The following is an 18,989-nucleotide window of genomic DNA, read 5'->3' on the forward strand; positions in this document are numbered from 1 at the left end:
AAAAGGCATAAAGAATTATATACTTCTTATGTTTACACATAAGTCCAAAAATCTAACCATATACAACCTTGAAGCAGGATAGTCCCACAGCATTTCATTTCCTATCTTTTGCCTTCATTCATCACCCCCTTTTTGAGCAATCATCTACCCAAGAGACAGCACAGCAGCAACTGGCATGTCATGACAAGCAGCCTGTATTCAGAAGACCAGAATGACAGGCACTCCAAGCATGAACCTACTATTACAGATTACCATCTGCAGTGCAGTTGCTTAGTTCACAGGTATCAGTATATATAGTCAGTCAGGGTGAGAATCTTTCCAATTAACTGCTAGATTCAAAAATCTGGAGATCCTCAGGATCATTGCCTTGCCCACCTTCTACATATAACTGTATGGCTTGTCACTGTCATGTTTCCTAGGAATTTCATTCTTATATGTGGTATTTTTAGTGTTTTCTTAGTGCTTTACTACCTATCCCTGAACTCCATAAACTGTTGTAGTAAATGTTTGAGTTGTGCCTTCTTGAGATACCAGTATGTTCATGGTGGTGGCCAGAGTATAATCTGTTGCGATTGTCCTTAGTGTTTACCAGACTGACAAAAACAAGATGATGTCTCCGAAGTTGTATGAACATAGAGCTCTTGGGGCTTTTCACGTGTTCCTGACAGCAGAGAAGCTTGAATGCTCATTGCCTTGGTAGTTGGTAGGAGCACTGGGCGCTGTGCTTCAGGATATTACTACAGGAAGATGGCTGTAAACCTAGAGGTCTACTGTGAAGGTCTATTTCTTTTGTCACTAAAAATGTTTTTATTTTTTAAATTTAAAAAAAATTATTGTTTGATATAGGGTCTTGTTGCACAACTTGGACTTATAGCGATCCACCTGTCTCAACCTCCCCAGTGCTGGGATTACCGGCGTGCGCCACCACGCCCAGTTACATTGGCCAGCACAGCACACCTGGCATGCAGTAACAGGGATCAGACCTTAATCCTTGTGCTTGCCAGGCAGGTACTTGGGCCGCCGAGCTATCTCCCCAGCCCTATTGTATTTATTTTTGGTACCAGAATCAGACTTGGGACCTGAGTCTGCCAGGCAGTTGCTGTGCCACTGAGCTGTATCTCCAGCTCATAAAGATGTTTTTAACAGTCTGAATCAGTTCCATGTGTGATAGCATTTATCTTTATGTTGTTACAGAATTATTAACCTCAATATCCCAATTAAGAATCTAGAAATTTTGAGATTGTGTTAAATATTTAGAAATTTTAGCCAAGGAATTAAGTTTATCTTGGTGTGTAGTACTGTTTGCTGACTATACCATTTCTTATTTTCTGTGTGTCTGATATTGGGGATTGAACTCAAGACCTTAGGCAAGCACTCTTAGCACTGAGCTACATCCCCAGCCCCTACACCGTTTCTTCTGAGAAGGGTTTCTTTTCTTTTTTGTGGCCTCAGGATACATTCCAGGAAGCTCTGGTTTGGCTTCTGGATCTGGGGATCGAACCACAGCATCCTAAGTCTCACTGCTTTGTTTCAGCAGGCAACTTAAACCACTGACCTAATGGGCAGGCCCCCAGAGAAGGGTTTCTAACACTATATGTAGATGGACAGTTTGACTTTATAGCTGCCACCTTAGATTTTTGTCATGCTCTTTCCTGTTGTTCTGATATGCCCTTTTTAATACAGTACAGGCCTTATGCTGTACATGACACTGGGCTACTTACAGAAGTGCTATTCAGGGTTGTCCACTGGCACATAGTTTGCACCGCTAGCTTTGGGTTACTTGATAGAGAAGGCAGTGGTTGGTGTCGGAGGTACATGAGTCCTACCAGAAGTGTGAGCTAGCGTGAAGTATTGAAGTTCTGCTTTTGAAGCATTGGTGTACTACAAAACAGGACTGTTGGCATGAAGGCTATTAGAGTAAACTTTGTGCCAATAAACCTTGCTGTTAAGTGCTCACTTCACCAAGAAATTGGCTGAATAACTGAAAACAACTTAAAAGGGCCCTAGTGATCCCCACTGCCTGGTTTTCCTGCCTTGTGTCTTCTGCTGTGTGGTGTGTGGGGCTGTGCATTTTGACTGTCCTAACACAGTAAGCTGAAAATGGGATAACATTTCTGATAAAACTAGGTTACTAGCAGGTTGTGGATTTTGTTCCCTTGTCTGTTTTTGTTTTTGTTTTGAGACAGGATATTGCTCTCCAGTCCAGACTGGCCTTGAGTTCATAGCAGTCTTCTGAGTGCCACAACCTCCCGAGTTACATTCTCTTTTGGAACTTTTGTTCTGAGGAAGCAGCTGCCAATGCGAGTGCCCTCAGAGAGGCGGCCAGCCAGCAAAGAACGGAGACTCTCAGTGCCAGCAACCATGCAGACAACCCCTGAGTTTGGGGTTGGCTCCATCAGAATTACAGCCTTATGAGAAACCAGGAAGCCAAGATACTTAGCCAAGGTTTGCTAGAATTCCTCACTCACCTACAGAAGTTGTGAGATAGGTGCAATAAGCCGCTGAGTTCTGTAGCAGTTGGTCAGCACTAGGTAACTCATACAGAGCTGTGATACAGTAAAAGCATTTAGGATTTCTTTTGTGTTCCCACTTGAGCTGAAAGTGATGATCCTTTTGAACCTGCCTTCTCGGCCTGTGGCAGCCAGGCAAGGCAGAAGCGAGGGAAGAATCAGACCACTCAGTGAGGAGATGCCAGTTTCATTGATTTTTATTCTATATACTTCCAAAGAGGAGATTCAAAGTACCCTTGAAAACTTAATCTAAAAAAAAAAAAAAAAGAAGACCAAACTTATCTAAAAGTAAAGCCACTTGAAAAGAACTGGTAAAATATCTGAACCAAAACTATTGTTACCAGGTTGAATTTCCTTTTTTCTTAAGAGGTGATATGCAGGGCCATGTGACTCAGGTCCTCCCCCAGCATGGGCTCCTGATTATAAACAGCTTCTGTTTGGGTGGAATCCACTTTTCTGGCAAGGGTAACATGGGCAGTAGGCAGATGCACCCTAACCACCGCCTCTCAGAGCTTCTGTGGACCAGTTGCCTTGTAAATCACCTGCTAGGGACAAAGTGACAGTCATTCCACCATAGTCATTCTCATTGCTGTTTCATTGGCCCAGCACTGGAGCATTTGTTCGTAGCCCACTTGAACTGAACAGGGAACAGCATGATTGTTGAGGTACACTGTGTGCCCAGCAGCCAAGGATAAACTCCCATACAACTTGATGAAGCAGCAAGGTTCCCTGTAGTTCTCTCCAGCATTTACTCTGTCTTCACCTCTGAGAAACTAGATTACCCAGTAGATTTTTACAAAGGCCAGATCCTGTTCCTCAGGCCCATGTGCCAATTGTAATCAACAAAACCACACTCTTGAGGCAGGGCATTTGCGTAGTGAGGTGAGACCTAAATGGACAGTGGCAGGAAATTCTTTTTTTTTTCTTTCTTTTTTTTTTTTTTTAATGTATTTGGTACAGGGTCTCACTGTGCAGCTCAGACTCGTGATCTTCCTAGCTTAACCTCCCTATCACTGGGATTACAGGTTATGCCCGAGGGTGGGCCGGCTTGGCATGTGGTGCTGTGGATCAAACCGTGGTCCCTGTGCTTGCTTAAGCAGGCGCTTAGTCTGCTGAGCTAGCTTGCTGGCCCTAGGAGATTCATTTCTGGATCTGGTTGGGTTAGGATCGACTTTGGGATAAACTGATTTATTGCTAAGAGTGGGGTTCCCAAATTAGTGTCAAGAAGGGTTTGGTTTGGTGTGGTTTCTGGGGTTGTGTATGGTGCTGAGATGGAATCCAGGCCCTCAGCCCTGCCTGGCAAGCACCCCTCTGATCTACACCCGAGCCCCCGGGGTTCTAAGGCCCTGCATTTACCTGACGTTCCTTAGACTTCCTGATGGATGTTAAAGGGCTCCAGTTCTGGTGCGCTCTCCTTTTCTGAGCAGCAGTAAAGAAAAGGGGAGGAGCAAAGGGCGCCCGAAGTGACCCAGTGCACTCTCACCGCCTCCTCTTCAGAAGCCCTTTTTTGAGCAGCTGGTGCGTGTGTCTTCAGAAGAATGCGTAAGGCCCTGAGGGAAGAGGGTGGCCGCCCAGCCGCCCAGCCACCGCGTAGCTCTGGGGAGCCCTGCAGTTGTTCACCGAAGTGCCCTACGGGCAGCGGCCCTTCCTTCAGGAGACTTGAGCCCTAGGCACGGGGTGAGAGGCTTTGGGTCCCGGGCCTGTGGTAGCCAGGGACGAGAAAACTGGATGGAAAGAATGTCTGTTTCTGAAGAATTAGAGTCCTGATTTTCCTCTGGGAGATAGATGATCTGTGAGGTGAGAAAAACAAGATTTGCAGCGTTAAAATGACATTTTTAAAAGCCAACTTGAAAGTGTTTGCTCGCATTTTAACTTCCGCTCGACTGAGACTCGGGAGTGGCCTCGTGTGTACCAGCGTGAGCGCAGCCCCTCTGGGCTTTCCTAACAGGACTGTGGTGTAGATACATAGTTACCCTTTGACTCCAGATTGTACTTAAAATGCAACAGCAGCAAAACGTTGTTACCCACAGTGGCAACCCCACGTCTAATGATGAAGGTCTGGTTTAGAAAACTCGTATAGCAGTGCTGTGGAATTTGTGGCTTTATAGAGCTTTATTAATGAATGTAAAAAAAAAAAAAAACATGAAGAAAAAGAAATTTCAGATGTTCTAATATAGTACTTTACTTCTCAAAGTATGTTCCGTATCCCCGGAAGCTCTCTGCAACCCCCTTGAGCCGCTGAAACAGAATCCACATTTAATAAGCCCCACAGGTGACTGCCTGCACACTGGTTTGAGAATTATGTTGTAATGGAATGACAGTGCTGTGCATAATTATTATTATTTGGGAGGGGGGCAGAACCAGGGATTGAACTCAGACCCTTGTGCTTGCCAGGGAAGCACTTGGTCTCCTGAGCCATCTCCCCAGCCCCAATAATTATTTATAATTTGGTACTTCGCAAAATAAAAATAATTGAAGTGATAATCCCCCCCCACACACACACACACACACTCAGCTCTACCTGGCCTGCTGCAGGCCTGTAGTCCCCTGTTAGGGGATACTAATTGCTTGCCCCTTCCATCCATCCATCCATCCATCCATCCATCCATCCATCCATCCTTCCATCCTTTGTACCTTTCTTTTCTTCCCTTCTCCCTCCCTTCCTCCTCTCTCATGCTAAAGCCACAAAATACTGGAAAGTAAAAGACAAATATGCGTTGCTTCCTTTTTAAATCAGATATTAAAACTGGTTAATTCATTGTTTTTCTCATTGCCTCAGCTACCAAGATGCTAAATTTAATACTCAGTATAGTAATCCTGTTAGCCTAGCTTTGTTCAATATTTCACTCTGTCTGACCTATTTTATTAGGTTTTCTAGTATATTTATTATAAATCACTTAAAATTCTTTCTGAAAATGAGCCTATGTGATACAATTTCTAAAAATATTAATGCCCAACTTAAAAGTGCTCAATAAGTGATAAAAGAGGTCCATTATCCTTGAATCAAAGCCACTGAGGCCAGCTGTTTCAGAATGCATGTGCAGGACTGGGTGAGGGCGTGTGGTGTGGGTTCTGAGACCATGTGGTGTCGCCTTCCCAGGAGGGCAGAGGGGTGGCTGGGACTCACTCCTGGCAGGCAGAAGGCTCACGGCTATTTCCTGCACTCCCCTGCATTTGCTGAAGTTAGTTTGGTACTTGCCCTGCTTGCCTCGTTCTGACCAAGAGCTGGCACTTTTCCCTGGCAGCCTGGCCCAAGACAGTGAGTCCCAGCCAACCAAGGCTGCTAAGTGACTGCGGAACACTGTCCCCCTCCCTCGTGCTACATGTAACGTTCTGCAGTTTTCAGTTTCAGCAGCACAAACTCATCCAAGTGATCCTGATTTTTTTCAGAGTATGGAAATGCACAATAAATAGGATAATGACCATAAAAGTCGCTGTGTCTATTCAGGCCAAGCTTTGTGGCCAAGTGAGTGCTGCAAAATAAAAAAACAAAGCTTTAGTTTGCAGCACTCTTTGGACTTCAGATCATACATAAAGGAGTGTGGACCTGCAAAAACGGGCACACACACATCTCACAAATACTCAGTTTGATTTTTCTACTGTAACCTCAAAACTTAGCCTGGCTCTACATGTTTACACCACCTGCCCTCCAAGATTAGTCTCCCTTCTCAGCTACTGCCAGCTCTGGTATTACTGTTCTTGGCTACGCAAGTTTACACCCAAGTTCTTGCTCCTTTCCTTCCTTTCTCCCCTCAGACGGCAAGTTTTGACTCCCACTTGAAGGACCTCCAGTATGAAACTCCGCTTCCCGTTGTTTCTGACGTCCTGTTGGTCACCTGGCTTCCAGAGCCACCTCTACGCCTCAGCTTCCCTGCAGCCCATTCTACATTCCTCTGCCTCTTCCAAGATAGGTCTTCCTCACTCAGGAGTAATTAGTGATGCCTGTGGAATAAAATCCAAGCTCCCTGTCATTGGAAGCCTCTGAAATTTAGGCTCATTGTTTACCTAAATGTCTCACACCTTTTGCTTCTCCTGGAGCCCCTCCTCGCCAGCCAGACCAGTGCTCACCTTGTGTTCTGCAACACAGTTCACACGTCCACTCCTCGTCCAGAGGCCTTTTGAATATTTTGTTTTCTGACCTAGAGTGCCACCCTTCCTCATCCCCAACTGACTAACCTTTTACACATCCTTCCCAGCCTCGCCCAGGTGCCACCTCCACTGAAGTGACTCCCTAGTGCCCTGGGATCAAACTTAACACCTTTTACTCACCTGGTTTTCTGCAACACTCACATTTTGGGCCATACAGTGAATTAGGTACAATCACACCCTACCATAATCTCCTGTGTGTGTATTCTCTTCCTGTATAAGAATGTGTAATTCTTGGGGTACAAGGAACACCCATCTAAGAAGGTTGGCCATAGGCATACTATTGAACTGAACGAAGAGATGCCACCGAGGCTGCGAAACAAAGTTTTGAAACTGTTCAGGAAGGTTCTTGTTCTGCCAAAGGCCTCAGCCATCGCCTTCCTTAGCCTGTCTCTGATGTGTATTACTCCCTCTTCTCTTATATTTGTCATATAAAAGAACTTGGATAGCTTTTTAGAACTGCAGTCCTTTTGCCAGACAGTAAATCAATAAAAGAAAAAGAAAAGGACAGAATAATACCTGCCAGGCTCCACCTAATAATGAGCTTATGAAACTAACCCCTGCCTGTTTTCAGTTCTGCCTTTCTCTCCCTGTTCTTCTTCCGCACCTCGGAACACACAGGCTGGGTGTGGCCATGCCTTGCTGTAATCCCAGCGCTCGGGAAATGAGGAAACTTGCTTGTTGAGAACACTTTATATATAAATGGAATCGTGTGTATTTCCAAGCAGACGCTGCTCTTCGGCGTTGGGCTTCTTTAACATGATGCGTTCAAGGTTCATCCACAGCATTTATCACTACTTCTGTTTCGTGGCTGGTTAATATTTCATTGTCAGGATAAATGCATTTAGGTGTGTGCTAGGTTCACCACAAGTTCGAGGCCAGCCAGAGCTACACCATGAAACCTTGTCTCAAAATAAAAGAAACCGGGCCAGGGAAATGGCTCAGTAGAATAAGCGCTTGCCTGGCAAGCACAAGGGCCTGAGTTCAATCCCAACCTCTGCAAAAAAAAAAAAAAAAAAAGAAAGAAAGAAAAGAAAAGAAAAGGAACCCCCCACCCCGCCCATACACCTAAAAAAGACTTTCTGCTTGCCCCGCCCCACCCTGTGTAGGTCTGATGCCAAATGACTCCCACCAGGGGGTCATGGGTCCTCTCTCCCAGGCCGAGTGGAAGCCCCTCCAGTGCAGCCCATTAGTCATTCTGCCTGAGTCACAAAGGAAGCGGCAGGCCCCAGTCCTCCCAAGAGTATGCTGACCACCGTTCAATGGAAATACTCACCAGCGCTCCAGCGGCTTCAGACTTCCTCTGTAATACAGAACAATAGGTGTTTATAGCCAAGCCTTGTTTTTAGAGCCAGTGCCAGAGCACTCCTCCCTCCAACATAGATTCCTCGACTGAAGAAAGCCAGCCTTTTACTCCTCCCACTTACCAGCTCCTAATTCTGCATTGCATGGCTGTCTCCCTTACCAGGCTGGAAGCTCTAGCTTGGGCTTCTTCACTCACCCCTGCACCCCCGGGGCCTAAAGGTCTGCCCAAGGGAAGCACAGTGTTTGCTATTGATTGGATATAAAAAGAAGTACTGCCAAGAGAGAACTAACTTATTAATCAGCTGTAATGTGCTAGTGCTTTGTGATAGGTTTTTAGGCTTCCTGAAAAAGAGTAAAGAGATGGAAAAGATAAAAAAAAAAAGCCTTTATTAACTCGAAGGACAGGATCGAGGGCGGATGGGTCAGGTAGATCCTCTGGCCTGAGACAAAGAAAGCTGAGGCTTTTAAGGACTTTTGTTAGGGGTGGGGCTTGAGGGGGATGTTTAGGAATCTCTGAGGAGTTGATTGGGGTCTTCCCTGAGGCGGCGGGAAAGGTGAAAGGAAATTGCAGCCTGGGTGAGCTGGAGGAGAAGCTGGAGGTGGTCTCTGGGAAGGTGAGCTGCTGTCGCAAGGGCTTCAGCCATACTAGATGACCACCATAATAGCTCAGCATTCAAGCAGGGCCGGAACCTCTCACTCTGCTATCCTCAGCACAGCCAGTTTATTCATGTAATTCACTAACAAAATTCACTGAAGTACACAACGCAGTGGTTTTTCATATATTTGCTAGATTGGGCCACCATTACTACTATTCCAAGATGTTTTCATCACCCCTGGGAGAAATGCTGTGTTCATCAGTAGCAACTCAGTTCTGCCCCCTTCTCTGCCCCACTAAGCTGCTAATCCAGCTCCAGATTTGCCTGCTAAGAATACTTTATATAAATGGAATTGTGCGCTCACTTCGGCGCATGTGCACAGAATGGTGTGTACCAAGCGGAAGCCGGTCTTTACCACAGTGCTTTCAAGGCTGCTGCGCACCGCGGCAGTTCCCAGGACTTCATTCTGCTTCGTGGCTGCTTAGTATTTCACTGTGGGGATAAATGCATTAGGGTGGGTTTTCACTTGCTGATGACAACTTGCAAATATTTTCTCCCAGCCTCCAGCTCCTCCTCCTCCTCCTCCTCCTCCTCCTCCTCCTTCTTTCTTCTTCTTCTTCTTTTTTTGCGGAACTGCGAATTGAACTCAGCCCCTTGCACTTGCCAGGGAAGCGCTTATTCCACTAAGCCATCTCTCCGGCCCCTTCCTTTTTTTTTTAATTGGTGTCCTTTGAATCCCAAGTTTAATTTTTTTTTTTTTTCCGGTACTGGGGATTGAACTCTGGACCCTGAGCTTGCCAGGCAAGTTTTTTTGTCTTTTTGAAATAGAGTATCGCAATAAGCGCTTCCCTGGCAAGCGCAAGGGCCTGAGTTCAATCCCTGGTTCGGCCAAAAATAAATAAAATACTTAAACTAACATTTAGGGGCTGGGGAAATGGCTCAGTGGAATAAGCGCTTCCCTGAAATAGAGTATGGCTATGTAGTTCAGGCTCCCCTTGAACTCACTTTGTAGGCCAGGCTGGCCTCAGACTGGTAATGATCCTTCTGCATCGGCCTCCCACCTGCTAGGATTATAGCACTCAATGAAAATGAAGCCCAATTTATTTTCTCCCTATTGGTTACACATGCATAAGTATTATACCTAAGGAACCATTGCCTCAGCTGGGCTGGGATTACACACCTGTAATCCCAGCACTTGGAGGCTGAGGCAGGAGGACCACCATGAGTTTGGGGACAGCCTGGGCTACATAAGGGAGTTCAAGGCCAGGCTGAACTACATGAGACCCTGGCTCAAAAAACAAAAACAAAACCACTGCCTAAGCCAAGTTGATGAAGATATATGCCTATGATTTTCTCTAAGATTTTTATAGTTTTACATGTAGGCCTTTGATCCATTTTGAGTTAATTTTCTATGTGCAGGTACGGGACCAACTTCACGCTTGCACTTGCATGAGCACCACTTATTGGAAAGCCTTATCTCCCCACTCAATAGTCTTGGCGGGGCTGGTGAGATGGCTCAGTGGTCTAAAGCACTTACTTAGAACAAGCTCAGCAAAGCACAGGGACCGCGGTTCAATCCCCCAGCACCACATGCCAGCCAGCCCGCCCCCTGGTGGGCTGAGCTGGTCACACACACACATAAATAAATAAATAAATAATTTTTTAAAAAAATTAAAAAAAAAATAGTCTTGGTGTCTTTGTTGAAAATTAGCCATAAGTGCTTGGGTTTATTTGCAGTGTGTTGTGTTCCGAGGAACAAGCCTATCTTTGTGCCCCTGGTATTTCACCATCTTGACAACTGTAACTGTAGTAGATTCTTAAATTGAAATGTGCGAGTCTTCTTCCAGTTTTGTTGTTGTTCTGCATTATTTTGACTTCTGAGTTCCGTGAATTACCATAGGAGTTTTAGGCTTGAGTTGCCAATTTCTGCAAAAGTCCAGATGAGATTTAGGCAGGGACGGCAAAGCATCTGTAGATCAGTTCAGGCGGCATTGACATCTGAGACAGGGTCTAACTGTACAGTTCAGGCTGGCCTCAAACTCATAGCAATCCTCCTGCCTCAGCCTCCTCATGCTGGGGTAATGGGCGTGCGCCACCACACCCAGTGCGTATTGCCATCTTGATCCTATTGTCTTCCCATACATGAACACGAGATGTCCTCCCATTTATTTAAACATTTCATTTTTCTATTTTATTTTATTTTTATATACTTAGTACAGGGTCTCCAGGGTCTCACTATGTAAATTGGACTCTTAGTGATCGCCTGCTTTCAGCCTCCCAAGCGCTGGGATTACAGGCACGCGCCACCACGCCCAGTCTTAGACATTTCATTTAGCAATGCTTTCTGATTTTCATCCTCCAGTTTTGCACTTCTTTCATTAGCCTTATCCCTAAAAACTTTGTGCCTTTTGACGCGATTTTAATAAACTTAATTTCATTTTCAGATTGGTCCTAGCTTGGGTATACAAACACAATAGATTTTGGTGTATTAGTCTTGGGTACTGCAGCTTTGCTGAGCTTGAGTCTCATCTGTAGTAGTTTTTAGTGGATTGTGTAGGATCTTTCAGACAGAAGATCATCTCTCGGCAAATAGGTGTGTGTCATTATTTTAAATTTTCCTTTCCAAATGGATTTTTAGTTTCTTGCCCATCCTGGCTATAGTGTCCAGTACAATGTTAACTAGAAGTGACAAAAGCAGATGTCCTCATCTTGTTTATGGTGTAATCTTTAGGCTGTGTGTGTGTGTCTGTGTGTGTGTGTGTGTGTCTGTGTGTGTGTGTCTGTGAGTGTGAGTGTGAGTGAGTAAAGAAGGACCCTCTCCCTGTTTACATTAAGCTCCAGTGAGGAAACTGAGGCTCAGAAGCTACACAGCTCCTGCAGGGCTCAGCTAAGCTCACGCTCCACCTTCTCTGTGCCCGTGTCCACTCTCCTTTGCCTCCTGACACCCCGAGGCGTGGACAGCTTCCCCTTTGAGCATGGCTTCAGACCACTTTCATTGTCCCAGCCCACACAGGGAAGTGGCGGAGCAGGGCTGCTGTTCTCCTTCCTGGAGAGTCATGGTGCTGGTGAAGCGGCAAAGTGGCTCAGAGCTAGCAACCACCCTGACTCCCGCTGCCAGCTGTGTGCTTTGAAGGAAGAACCGAAGATCTCCAGGAGGTACTAAGTGTACTCCGAGAGGCCACACAGCTGCTTCTGCTTTGCTTTCTTTTTTCTTTTTTTTGGCGGAACCGGGGATTGAACTCAGATCCTTGTGTTTGCCAGTCAAGCACTTATCCTACTGAGCCATCTCCCCAGCCCTGCTTTGCTTTCTATAAGCAAAAAGAATAAGGCAAGCATTCTTCTGTGTGTTTTATGATAGTGAAGAACTAAAATGTGGGGAGGAGAGCGAGACGGGTGGGATCTGAGGGTCCAGGGAGGAGAGGAAGGGGCGCTGACAGTCGGACTGGGAAGGAGAGTGGCAAATTGCTAACCGTCTCCAAGAAAGAACCTGAAAGGGGATTTACACAGAATCTCTTGTGCAGAAGAAAGGAAGTATAGGGTAAGGATGCCTCTGTGTGTTCAGGTGGGCTGGAGGGAGACAGCACCCAACTGCAGCACTGCCTCGGGACGCCTGTGTGTGGAAAGAGGCTCCTAAATAGCAGCCTCTCTGCCCCTCCCAACAGGGCTCTCAAGGAAAGGCAGGAGGTAGCCAAGGGACAGGCTGAGAAGAAGGAGCTGGCCCACCGTGGAGCCCACTTTCTGGACTTGATATGAGGCAGAAGGTAGCCAAGAAAACAGCTAGGGGAGAAGTGGAGGGCCAACCTAGAGTCTGCTTTCTGGGACTAAACCACCTTCTGAGTAGTCCAGGACCAAGTGTCCAGGTCTAAAGATAATGGGAAAAAAGTATGCAGGCAACTTAGCTCATACACAGTGAGTCCCTGGGCATGTGGGGCTGGAGGCCTGCCACGCTTGCTGACCCGACCCTAATTGTGTCTTTGCATAGATTTGCCACAAACCCCCTCTGGACTTTGGACACTATGATGATAGTCCCTTTAAAGGCCCTAAGAGGTCAAAAATAGCCAGGTGTGGAGATGCACGCCTATAATCACAACTCTCAGGAGGCTAAGGCAAGAGGATCCCTGGGAGTTTGAGGCCAGCCTGAACTACATAATGAGATCCTGTCTAATAAAATAAAATAGCAAACATCTCCGTGGTCCTGCATGGAGACCATTCTGGGGACAGAGACTTGAGGAGCACCAGGGCCCTGCTGCAAGGAGGCATTTCAGGGTCCCTGGGGTTGAGACAGGCCTTGCCCTGGAACAAGGAGGTGACTCCCCTGCTTTGAAGACAGCGCAGTGCCCCTAGGAAGGAGGGGCTGGCGGGGAGCAGCTTAGGAAGAACCCGTTCCCAAGGGCCCTTCTGGCTGGTGCGTGGGATGTGGCTGAGACAGACCTGAAACGGGATGGATATGAGGAGAATGGCATGCTGCCCTAACCCAAGGGAGCCTGGGGACCTTCTGTACCTCAGGCACTGTCACTTCAGACAGCGCACTTCCTGGGTGGCTTGCCAGGCGTCCCCAGCATTGTCTCCTCTCCCTCTCTGACAACACACCTCTTCTGCTTCTGTCCTTTGTCTCCCTACCTAGGGGACATCTGCTTAGCTCCTTGGCCTGTGCCAGTATTCTCCCTCTAGATGCTGGGGGCACCTTGTCACAGCCTCTGCCCCACAGGGCTTGCCTGCAGCCTTCCACAGGCCTTCGCCCGAGGGAGCTCAAGGGCAGCATCTGCTTAATCTCAGTGTCCTCAGCCCAGGAATCAAGACCCAGGAGGCTGGCTGGGATGCCGTCTCACAGAGGTAACGTCTCACACGTTACCTTTTCCGTCTGCCTTGTAGTCATCAGGGAGGAGCTTGTCCTGCCGGTAGCCCAGCACAAAGGCCAAGAAGGAGAGGATGAGGGCATCGCCGATGCTGAGGATGGCCAGCATGAAGGCCCAGCGGATGGTGCAGTGGCCCAGCGTGTACTTGCCCGTCTGCTCCCCGCACATGCGCCGCACCTCGCTGGAGTCCCAACCGTCCGGGTAGACCAGGCAGCCGATCATTAGACCTGTGGCTGAAGGGACGAGAGAGAGGGTGGCATCAGGCCGGTGGGCGGGCCAGCTGCCTTCCACCGTGAGCTGCCCTCGTTATCTCCTGTGAGTGAGCCTGGGGTGGTGTCAGGAGCAGCTTCTGCCATCCTTATAGTGTACACATGCAAAGCCTGAGGTTCCGAAAGCTAAAACAGGGGCCCCCAGGGTGCACAGTCCAGGGACAGCTGAGCGCCTCACCCCAGGGAGAGCCGAGCACCTCACCAGGCACCAGGTGGTCCCACCAGTACCCGTGGGCCCTCTCCCTGGGTTTGGAGAGGCACCCAAAATCTGACCCCAGCCCACAGCACTTGGTGTTCACATTGCAGCATCTCTGAAATAACTGGAATAAGAAAGCACCGGGCCACAGCTTTCATTAGCCACTTTTCCACTTTACTGTCCACAGCACGATGACGTGAGCTATGCCTCGGGCTCTTCAATTGGGTGATCACCGGCAGCGTCCTAGCCCCACCCTGACAGCCCCCTTCTTGAGCCTTCCACAAGCGCATGTCAGCCAGCGCACCCGCCCTTGGCCCCTCAGCTTCAGAATCCGCTGGAACGTTCATTTCACATGCTGCCCCCCAGGTCAGGGTTGGCTCCGGAACCCTGTTTGGAAAATGCTCTTCCAGGCCCTTCTCAGTAGGAAATGTGGGGAACCCCAGGCCACATGGCCTGGATGTCAAGCCCGGCTCTTTGTGGACTAGCTGTGCGACCCGAGTTTCCTCCTCTATAAAATGAAGACAACACTACCTACTTGGGGCTGCAATGACTTCAAGTGAGTTAAGACGTGAAAGGTGCCTGGAACGGTGCCAGGCACACACCTAGGCACTAGGACGCACCTAGGCACGCTCTGCACGGCACCCCATGTCTCCACTGCATGGGGCTGGAAATGCCACTCTGCCTGCCTTCACCCGTGGCTCCAGCCCCCTCCCATGAGCCACGCCCCAGCCTTGGTTTCACTAAGGGAAAGCACAAACAGAGGCATAGGCCAGGGCTATGACCCCACGCCCAGCTGCCGTGCGAGCGCTCTCCGTCCTTGTCCCTTCCCAGCCCTCTTTCCACAGCCGCAGCAGCTCTGTAGTTCAAGGCTGCGCTCTAACCTGCAGCCCCCAGGAAGTGCCTCAAGCACCTTTGAGACCCAAAGCTACAATGACTGAGCCGGGCTTGTCCTCGCAAGGAAGCCCAGAAGATCAAACAAAAACCAAAAATATCAAGACCAGGGTGCCACCTCCCTGCCTGAGTGGCTTCCCTTGATTTTTGTGGACGCTAGCTTGCGTGGTCCCCTCAGAGGCCACAGTCAGCTCATGCACATCCTGACTCCGGCCAAAGTTCTGTGGAGCAGGCCAAATGCTCGTGTTGTCATCCTACTGATGCTGAGAACTGAGTCTCAGAGAAGCCAGGAGCTCACCTGCCAGTCATCCAGCCATGCAGAGTCAAGAGCTGAATTTCTGTCTGTCTCACTCACTCTCCAAAGAGTTGAATGTATTTAGTGGGGCCATTTCACACTTGTGACAAATGAGGGACAGGACCCTGAGTTCAAGGGAAGGGATCACTTCTCCCACAGCAATCTGGTAAAGCCTGTGTATCTGGGCCCTTTCCCAGGTGGTGGATCCAGCCCTCCTGTGGCTGGCCCGATCCTTGGCTTAAGAAACACCCCACAAATGCTGAGTGCAGGAGTGAATGTGGGAAGGAGCTGCCCTCCAGATTTCTCATGCTCCCACCTCTCCTGTTGTCACTTCCTTTTCTAGAGCATCTCCCTACAGGTACTCTGGGAGCGAGCCAAGAGCCTCTGTCCTGGAAATAGGTGATTGTTGCTGCGGCCATCCCAGGCCCCCTCGTGCAGAGGCCAGCCTGGTGTTCACAGGGTGCTTACCCTTTCCAACTTCCATCCTTTCATCAGTAAAGTAGGCTGATACCTGAGTTACAGCAGGGACACAAGAATTAAGTGTGAACACATATGGAAAACACCTGTCACCCAGGGCTGGCACATGCTAAGTGGCCACTGAGTGTTGACCGTTGCTGTTGTTGGTGATGGAGTCAGACGGAAGCCACCTTGGAGGATGTGATGTAATCAGAGCTGCCCAGGTACAGGCATTCCAGGCACAAGCGGGGCTTGCACTTCGTACTTTGTGGCTCCCTCCCTTGAGGTTAGGCAGGGCTGCCTGAGGTCCTTTGGCCAATGAGAGGTGAGCGGGAACGCTGTGAGCACTTCTAGCCAGAGCCTTCAACTGCCAGTGGGAGACCTCCCCAGGCTGTCTTCCCCCGCGCAGTAACATCAGCCAGTGACAAGGAGCTCTGCCATCTTAGGTTCAGAAGGGGGAAGAGAACCCCCTACTAGTCCCCAGCGGGCATGCACCATAGGCAGAGACAAAGTTGGTGTCAACCCACAAGGCCTGGGAATTGGTAATACTGTGGCCTTACTTCCCGTCCTGATGGATGCTTTCCACATTACTGTGCAGGCATTAGGTCATCCCATCCTCTCAAGAGTCCCAAGGAAGGGGGACTATCATGGCAGCCTACAGGTGAGGTCCCATGGCCTGAATTTTTGGGTTCCCCAAAACCCATACAATGAAATCCTGACCCCAATGTGATGATATCAGAAGTGAGGCTCTGGAGAGGGAAGTAGGTCATGTGGGTGGAGCCCTCATGCAAGGGACCCCAGAGAGCCTTCTTGCCCCTCTTCTCATCCTTTATGGACACGGGAAACCAGCAGCCCATGACAGCCCCTGCCTCTCGCCAGGACTGAACTGCTGGCCTGATGGCAGATTTTTTGCCTCCAGAATTATGAGAAGCAGATTTGGGTTGTTTAACTCTCCTGGCCCCTCAGTCGCAGATCGCTTGAGAGCCTGCTAAATAGACCAAGACCTGGGTTTGCCAAGCCGTACAGGCGACAAGCAATGTGTCTGGCCATGTCTCGAGGAGCTGGCACCAGGCTCAGCCCCCCTGTGGCCTCCAGAAGGTCAGCTAACTCCCCCAGCTGCAGCCCACCCTGCTGTAGCACCAGTCCTCTGCTCCCCTCTTTGTGGGCAGGGTTAGGCCTCCTAGTTTAGGGCTCCCTAAGTGGATGTATCTCCCAGCTGCTCACGGGGGGACATGGCTGCACCTCAGCCCTCCCTCGGGCTCACCCTCCCCTCCCCCATACAGCAGAATGGGAACACGATGCCAGCTTCACCCTCCCCAGCATCCATGTTTCATGGGCTGCCACCTGGCCACCTCTGCTATCAGTTTTTCCAGCTCTGACCCAGATAAGGTCTGACTCAAATGACCAGGGGATGCCTCCCCCAGCCAGGCCTTGCTGCCACTGCCCAATTAGCGAGCAGCACCTGTCACAGGACACCAAGGTAGGGGGGAGCACAAGAATGAGAGAGGCGTCCATCCTCCTCCTCTCCCACCCAGAACTGCTAGGCCTTCAGGCTACCCTCCGTCTTTCTTCCTATTGCCCACCGAGACGTGCATGTGGGGAGACTATAGAGGCAGGGATACGGGAAGGGGATGGCTGGGTGCTTAGGAGCCAGGTTAGTGGCCTGGAACAAGACTGAGAACTGAGCACCTGTCTCCCACCCACTGTACCCAAAGACAAGTTCCCACTAACAGCCTTCTCTGTGACCGAGGAACACTCCCCTGCTGAGTGGCGATGAGGCCCTTCTAGCTGGGATATGTTCAGCCATTGTGTGAGTCATTTTACTTATGTCGATGTGGGCCTCAACAAAAACGTTTCTAGAACACATCTAGTTCCTCGGGACCTGCTGCCTTAGTTCTGCTAGGTCCCCAGTTGCCAGCTGATGGGCAGTTCTTGGCCAAATCTGACTCCTCTTCTAAGTTGAGGGTGGGGTTCTGCTCCCAGGAGGCCTCCTGACTCTGCAGTTCCATTTCTGTGTTTTGTGTTCTGAGATGTAGTGTCCTGTTCCTTTCCCCTAAGATAGCACCACCCACCTTGGGTGGGCTGGACCAAGGGCGAACAGCTGCAGATGAAGATGAGATCTTATCTGTCTGTTCCTTGGGCCAGGGACAGGACAAGGGCAGGGAAGGCCTGGCCTCGGGACACCACCCATTGCGCAGCTTTACAGGACCCTTGGCAGCTCCCCCAACCTCATGTAACACTGCTCTAGTTGCTGCCTCAAGTGTAGAACCTCCAGCTTGAGGAACAAAGGCTTCGCTCCCCAGTAAGAGGAGCCTTGAGACGCACGTTTCTAAGAAGAGACCACACCCAGGGTGACAGTTATGCTCCAGAATCGACACTGACCTTGAAACCATCAGGGGGAGAGGTTTGAGGCAAGAGGGACAGAGGAAGGTCAGAGGGCATCGGGTGCCATGAAAAGTGGAGGAACAGCGCCCAGCAGAGGGGGCCAGGTCGGCTAGGAAGTAGGGCACTAGAACTGGCATCCCTATGTGGCAAGGGTCAGGGCCTATTCTGACAAGGATGACAGCAGATGCTCCCTTCTTTCTCTGTCCAGAACTGCAACCTCTGCCACGGTGGCCTGGGAGGGCCGGAACACCTGATTTCTTCTCCCAGGGCTGTGTGCCCCTGGAAGTCACCTCTCTCTGGGCTACCCCAAGAGAGTCCACCCCCGAAAAGGAAAAGGTGGAGCACTGAACAGTGCGGCCTCTGAAGGTCCTTTGTGCCCCACCCGTCTTGTCAGAGCATGAGACCCAGAGGCTCCTCGGAGCTTCGGTCTGTGGCGACGGGGCCTCCCCCGCCCGCCGCTCACCTGCCGCCAGCTGCATCCACGCACAGATCTTGTACACCGTGGCCGTGTTGCACACGAAGAACAGGCTGAAGCAGATAATGGAGCCGATGATGAGGAACATGGCCAGGGCTACGAAGAACATGGCCGTCTTGAAGGCCCTGGAGGGGATGGAGCCGAAGTCGAGGGGGCCGCCTTTGCAGATGAGCTCGGATGACAGCACGTTGCCCACACAGTAGGAGAAGAGGCCGAAGTAGCCGGCCTGCGGTGTGCTCACACTGTCGCCGATCCAGTAGGGCTGGATGAAGAGGGCCATGACCAGAACCGAGAAGCAGATGGTGAGCGTGCCCCACATCACGCCCACGGCGCGCGCGTTCCGCACGTAGTTGGTGTGGTAGATCCTGGCCGCCTCCTGCGCGGGCAGCAGCTTCACCATGGCGAGGGCCGCGGTCGCGCTCCCCGGCCAGGACCGGGGGGAGGCTGAGGCAGGACACTGGGAGAGGCCCCTGCGGGCGGGAGAAGACGCTGAGCGGGCCAAGGCCGACCTCGGTTTCCTCGGGGCAGCTTGCAGGGCGCCGGCCCGCGCCGCCCGCCGGCCCTCTAGACGCCGACCCTCCGGGCCTCGGCCGCCTCTTTCTCCGCCGC

At 50.0% G+C, this 18,989-nt stretch overlaps 1 protein-coding gene across 1 annotated transcript; it reads right to left on the bottom strand.

Moving 5' to 3' along the window:
• Positions 1-7,931: 7,931 nt before the first annotated feature.
• Positions 7,932-18,801, bottom strand: Lhfpl5 (LHFPL tetraspan subfamily member 5). The gene is made up of 3 exons (XM_004624195.3): positions 18,369-18,801; positions 13,410-13,646; positions 7,932-7,959 (listed from the first exon to the last, which is right to left on the bottom strand). Exons 1-3 carry the CDS (start codon positions 18,778-18,780, stop codon positions 7,949-7,951), a joined length of 660 nt encoding a protein of 219 aa, XP_004624252.1. The 5' UTR covers positions 18,781-18,801; the 3' UTR covers positions 7,932-7,948.
• Positions 18,802-18,989: the final 188 nt, after the last annotated feature.

This window comes from Octodon degus, unplaced genomic scaffold (assembly GCF_000260255.1).
Source record: "Octodon degus isolate 3935 unplaced genomic scaffold, OctDeg1.0 scaffold00005, whole genome shotgun sequence".
Classification (NCBI taxonomy): domain Eukaryota; kingdom Metazoa; phylum Chordata; class Mammalia; order Rodentia; family Octodontidae; genus Octodon; species Octodon degus.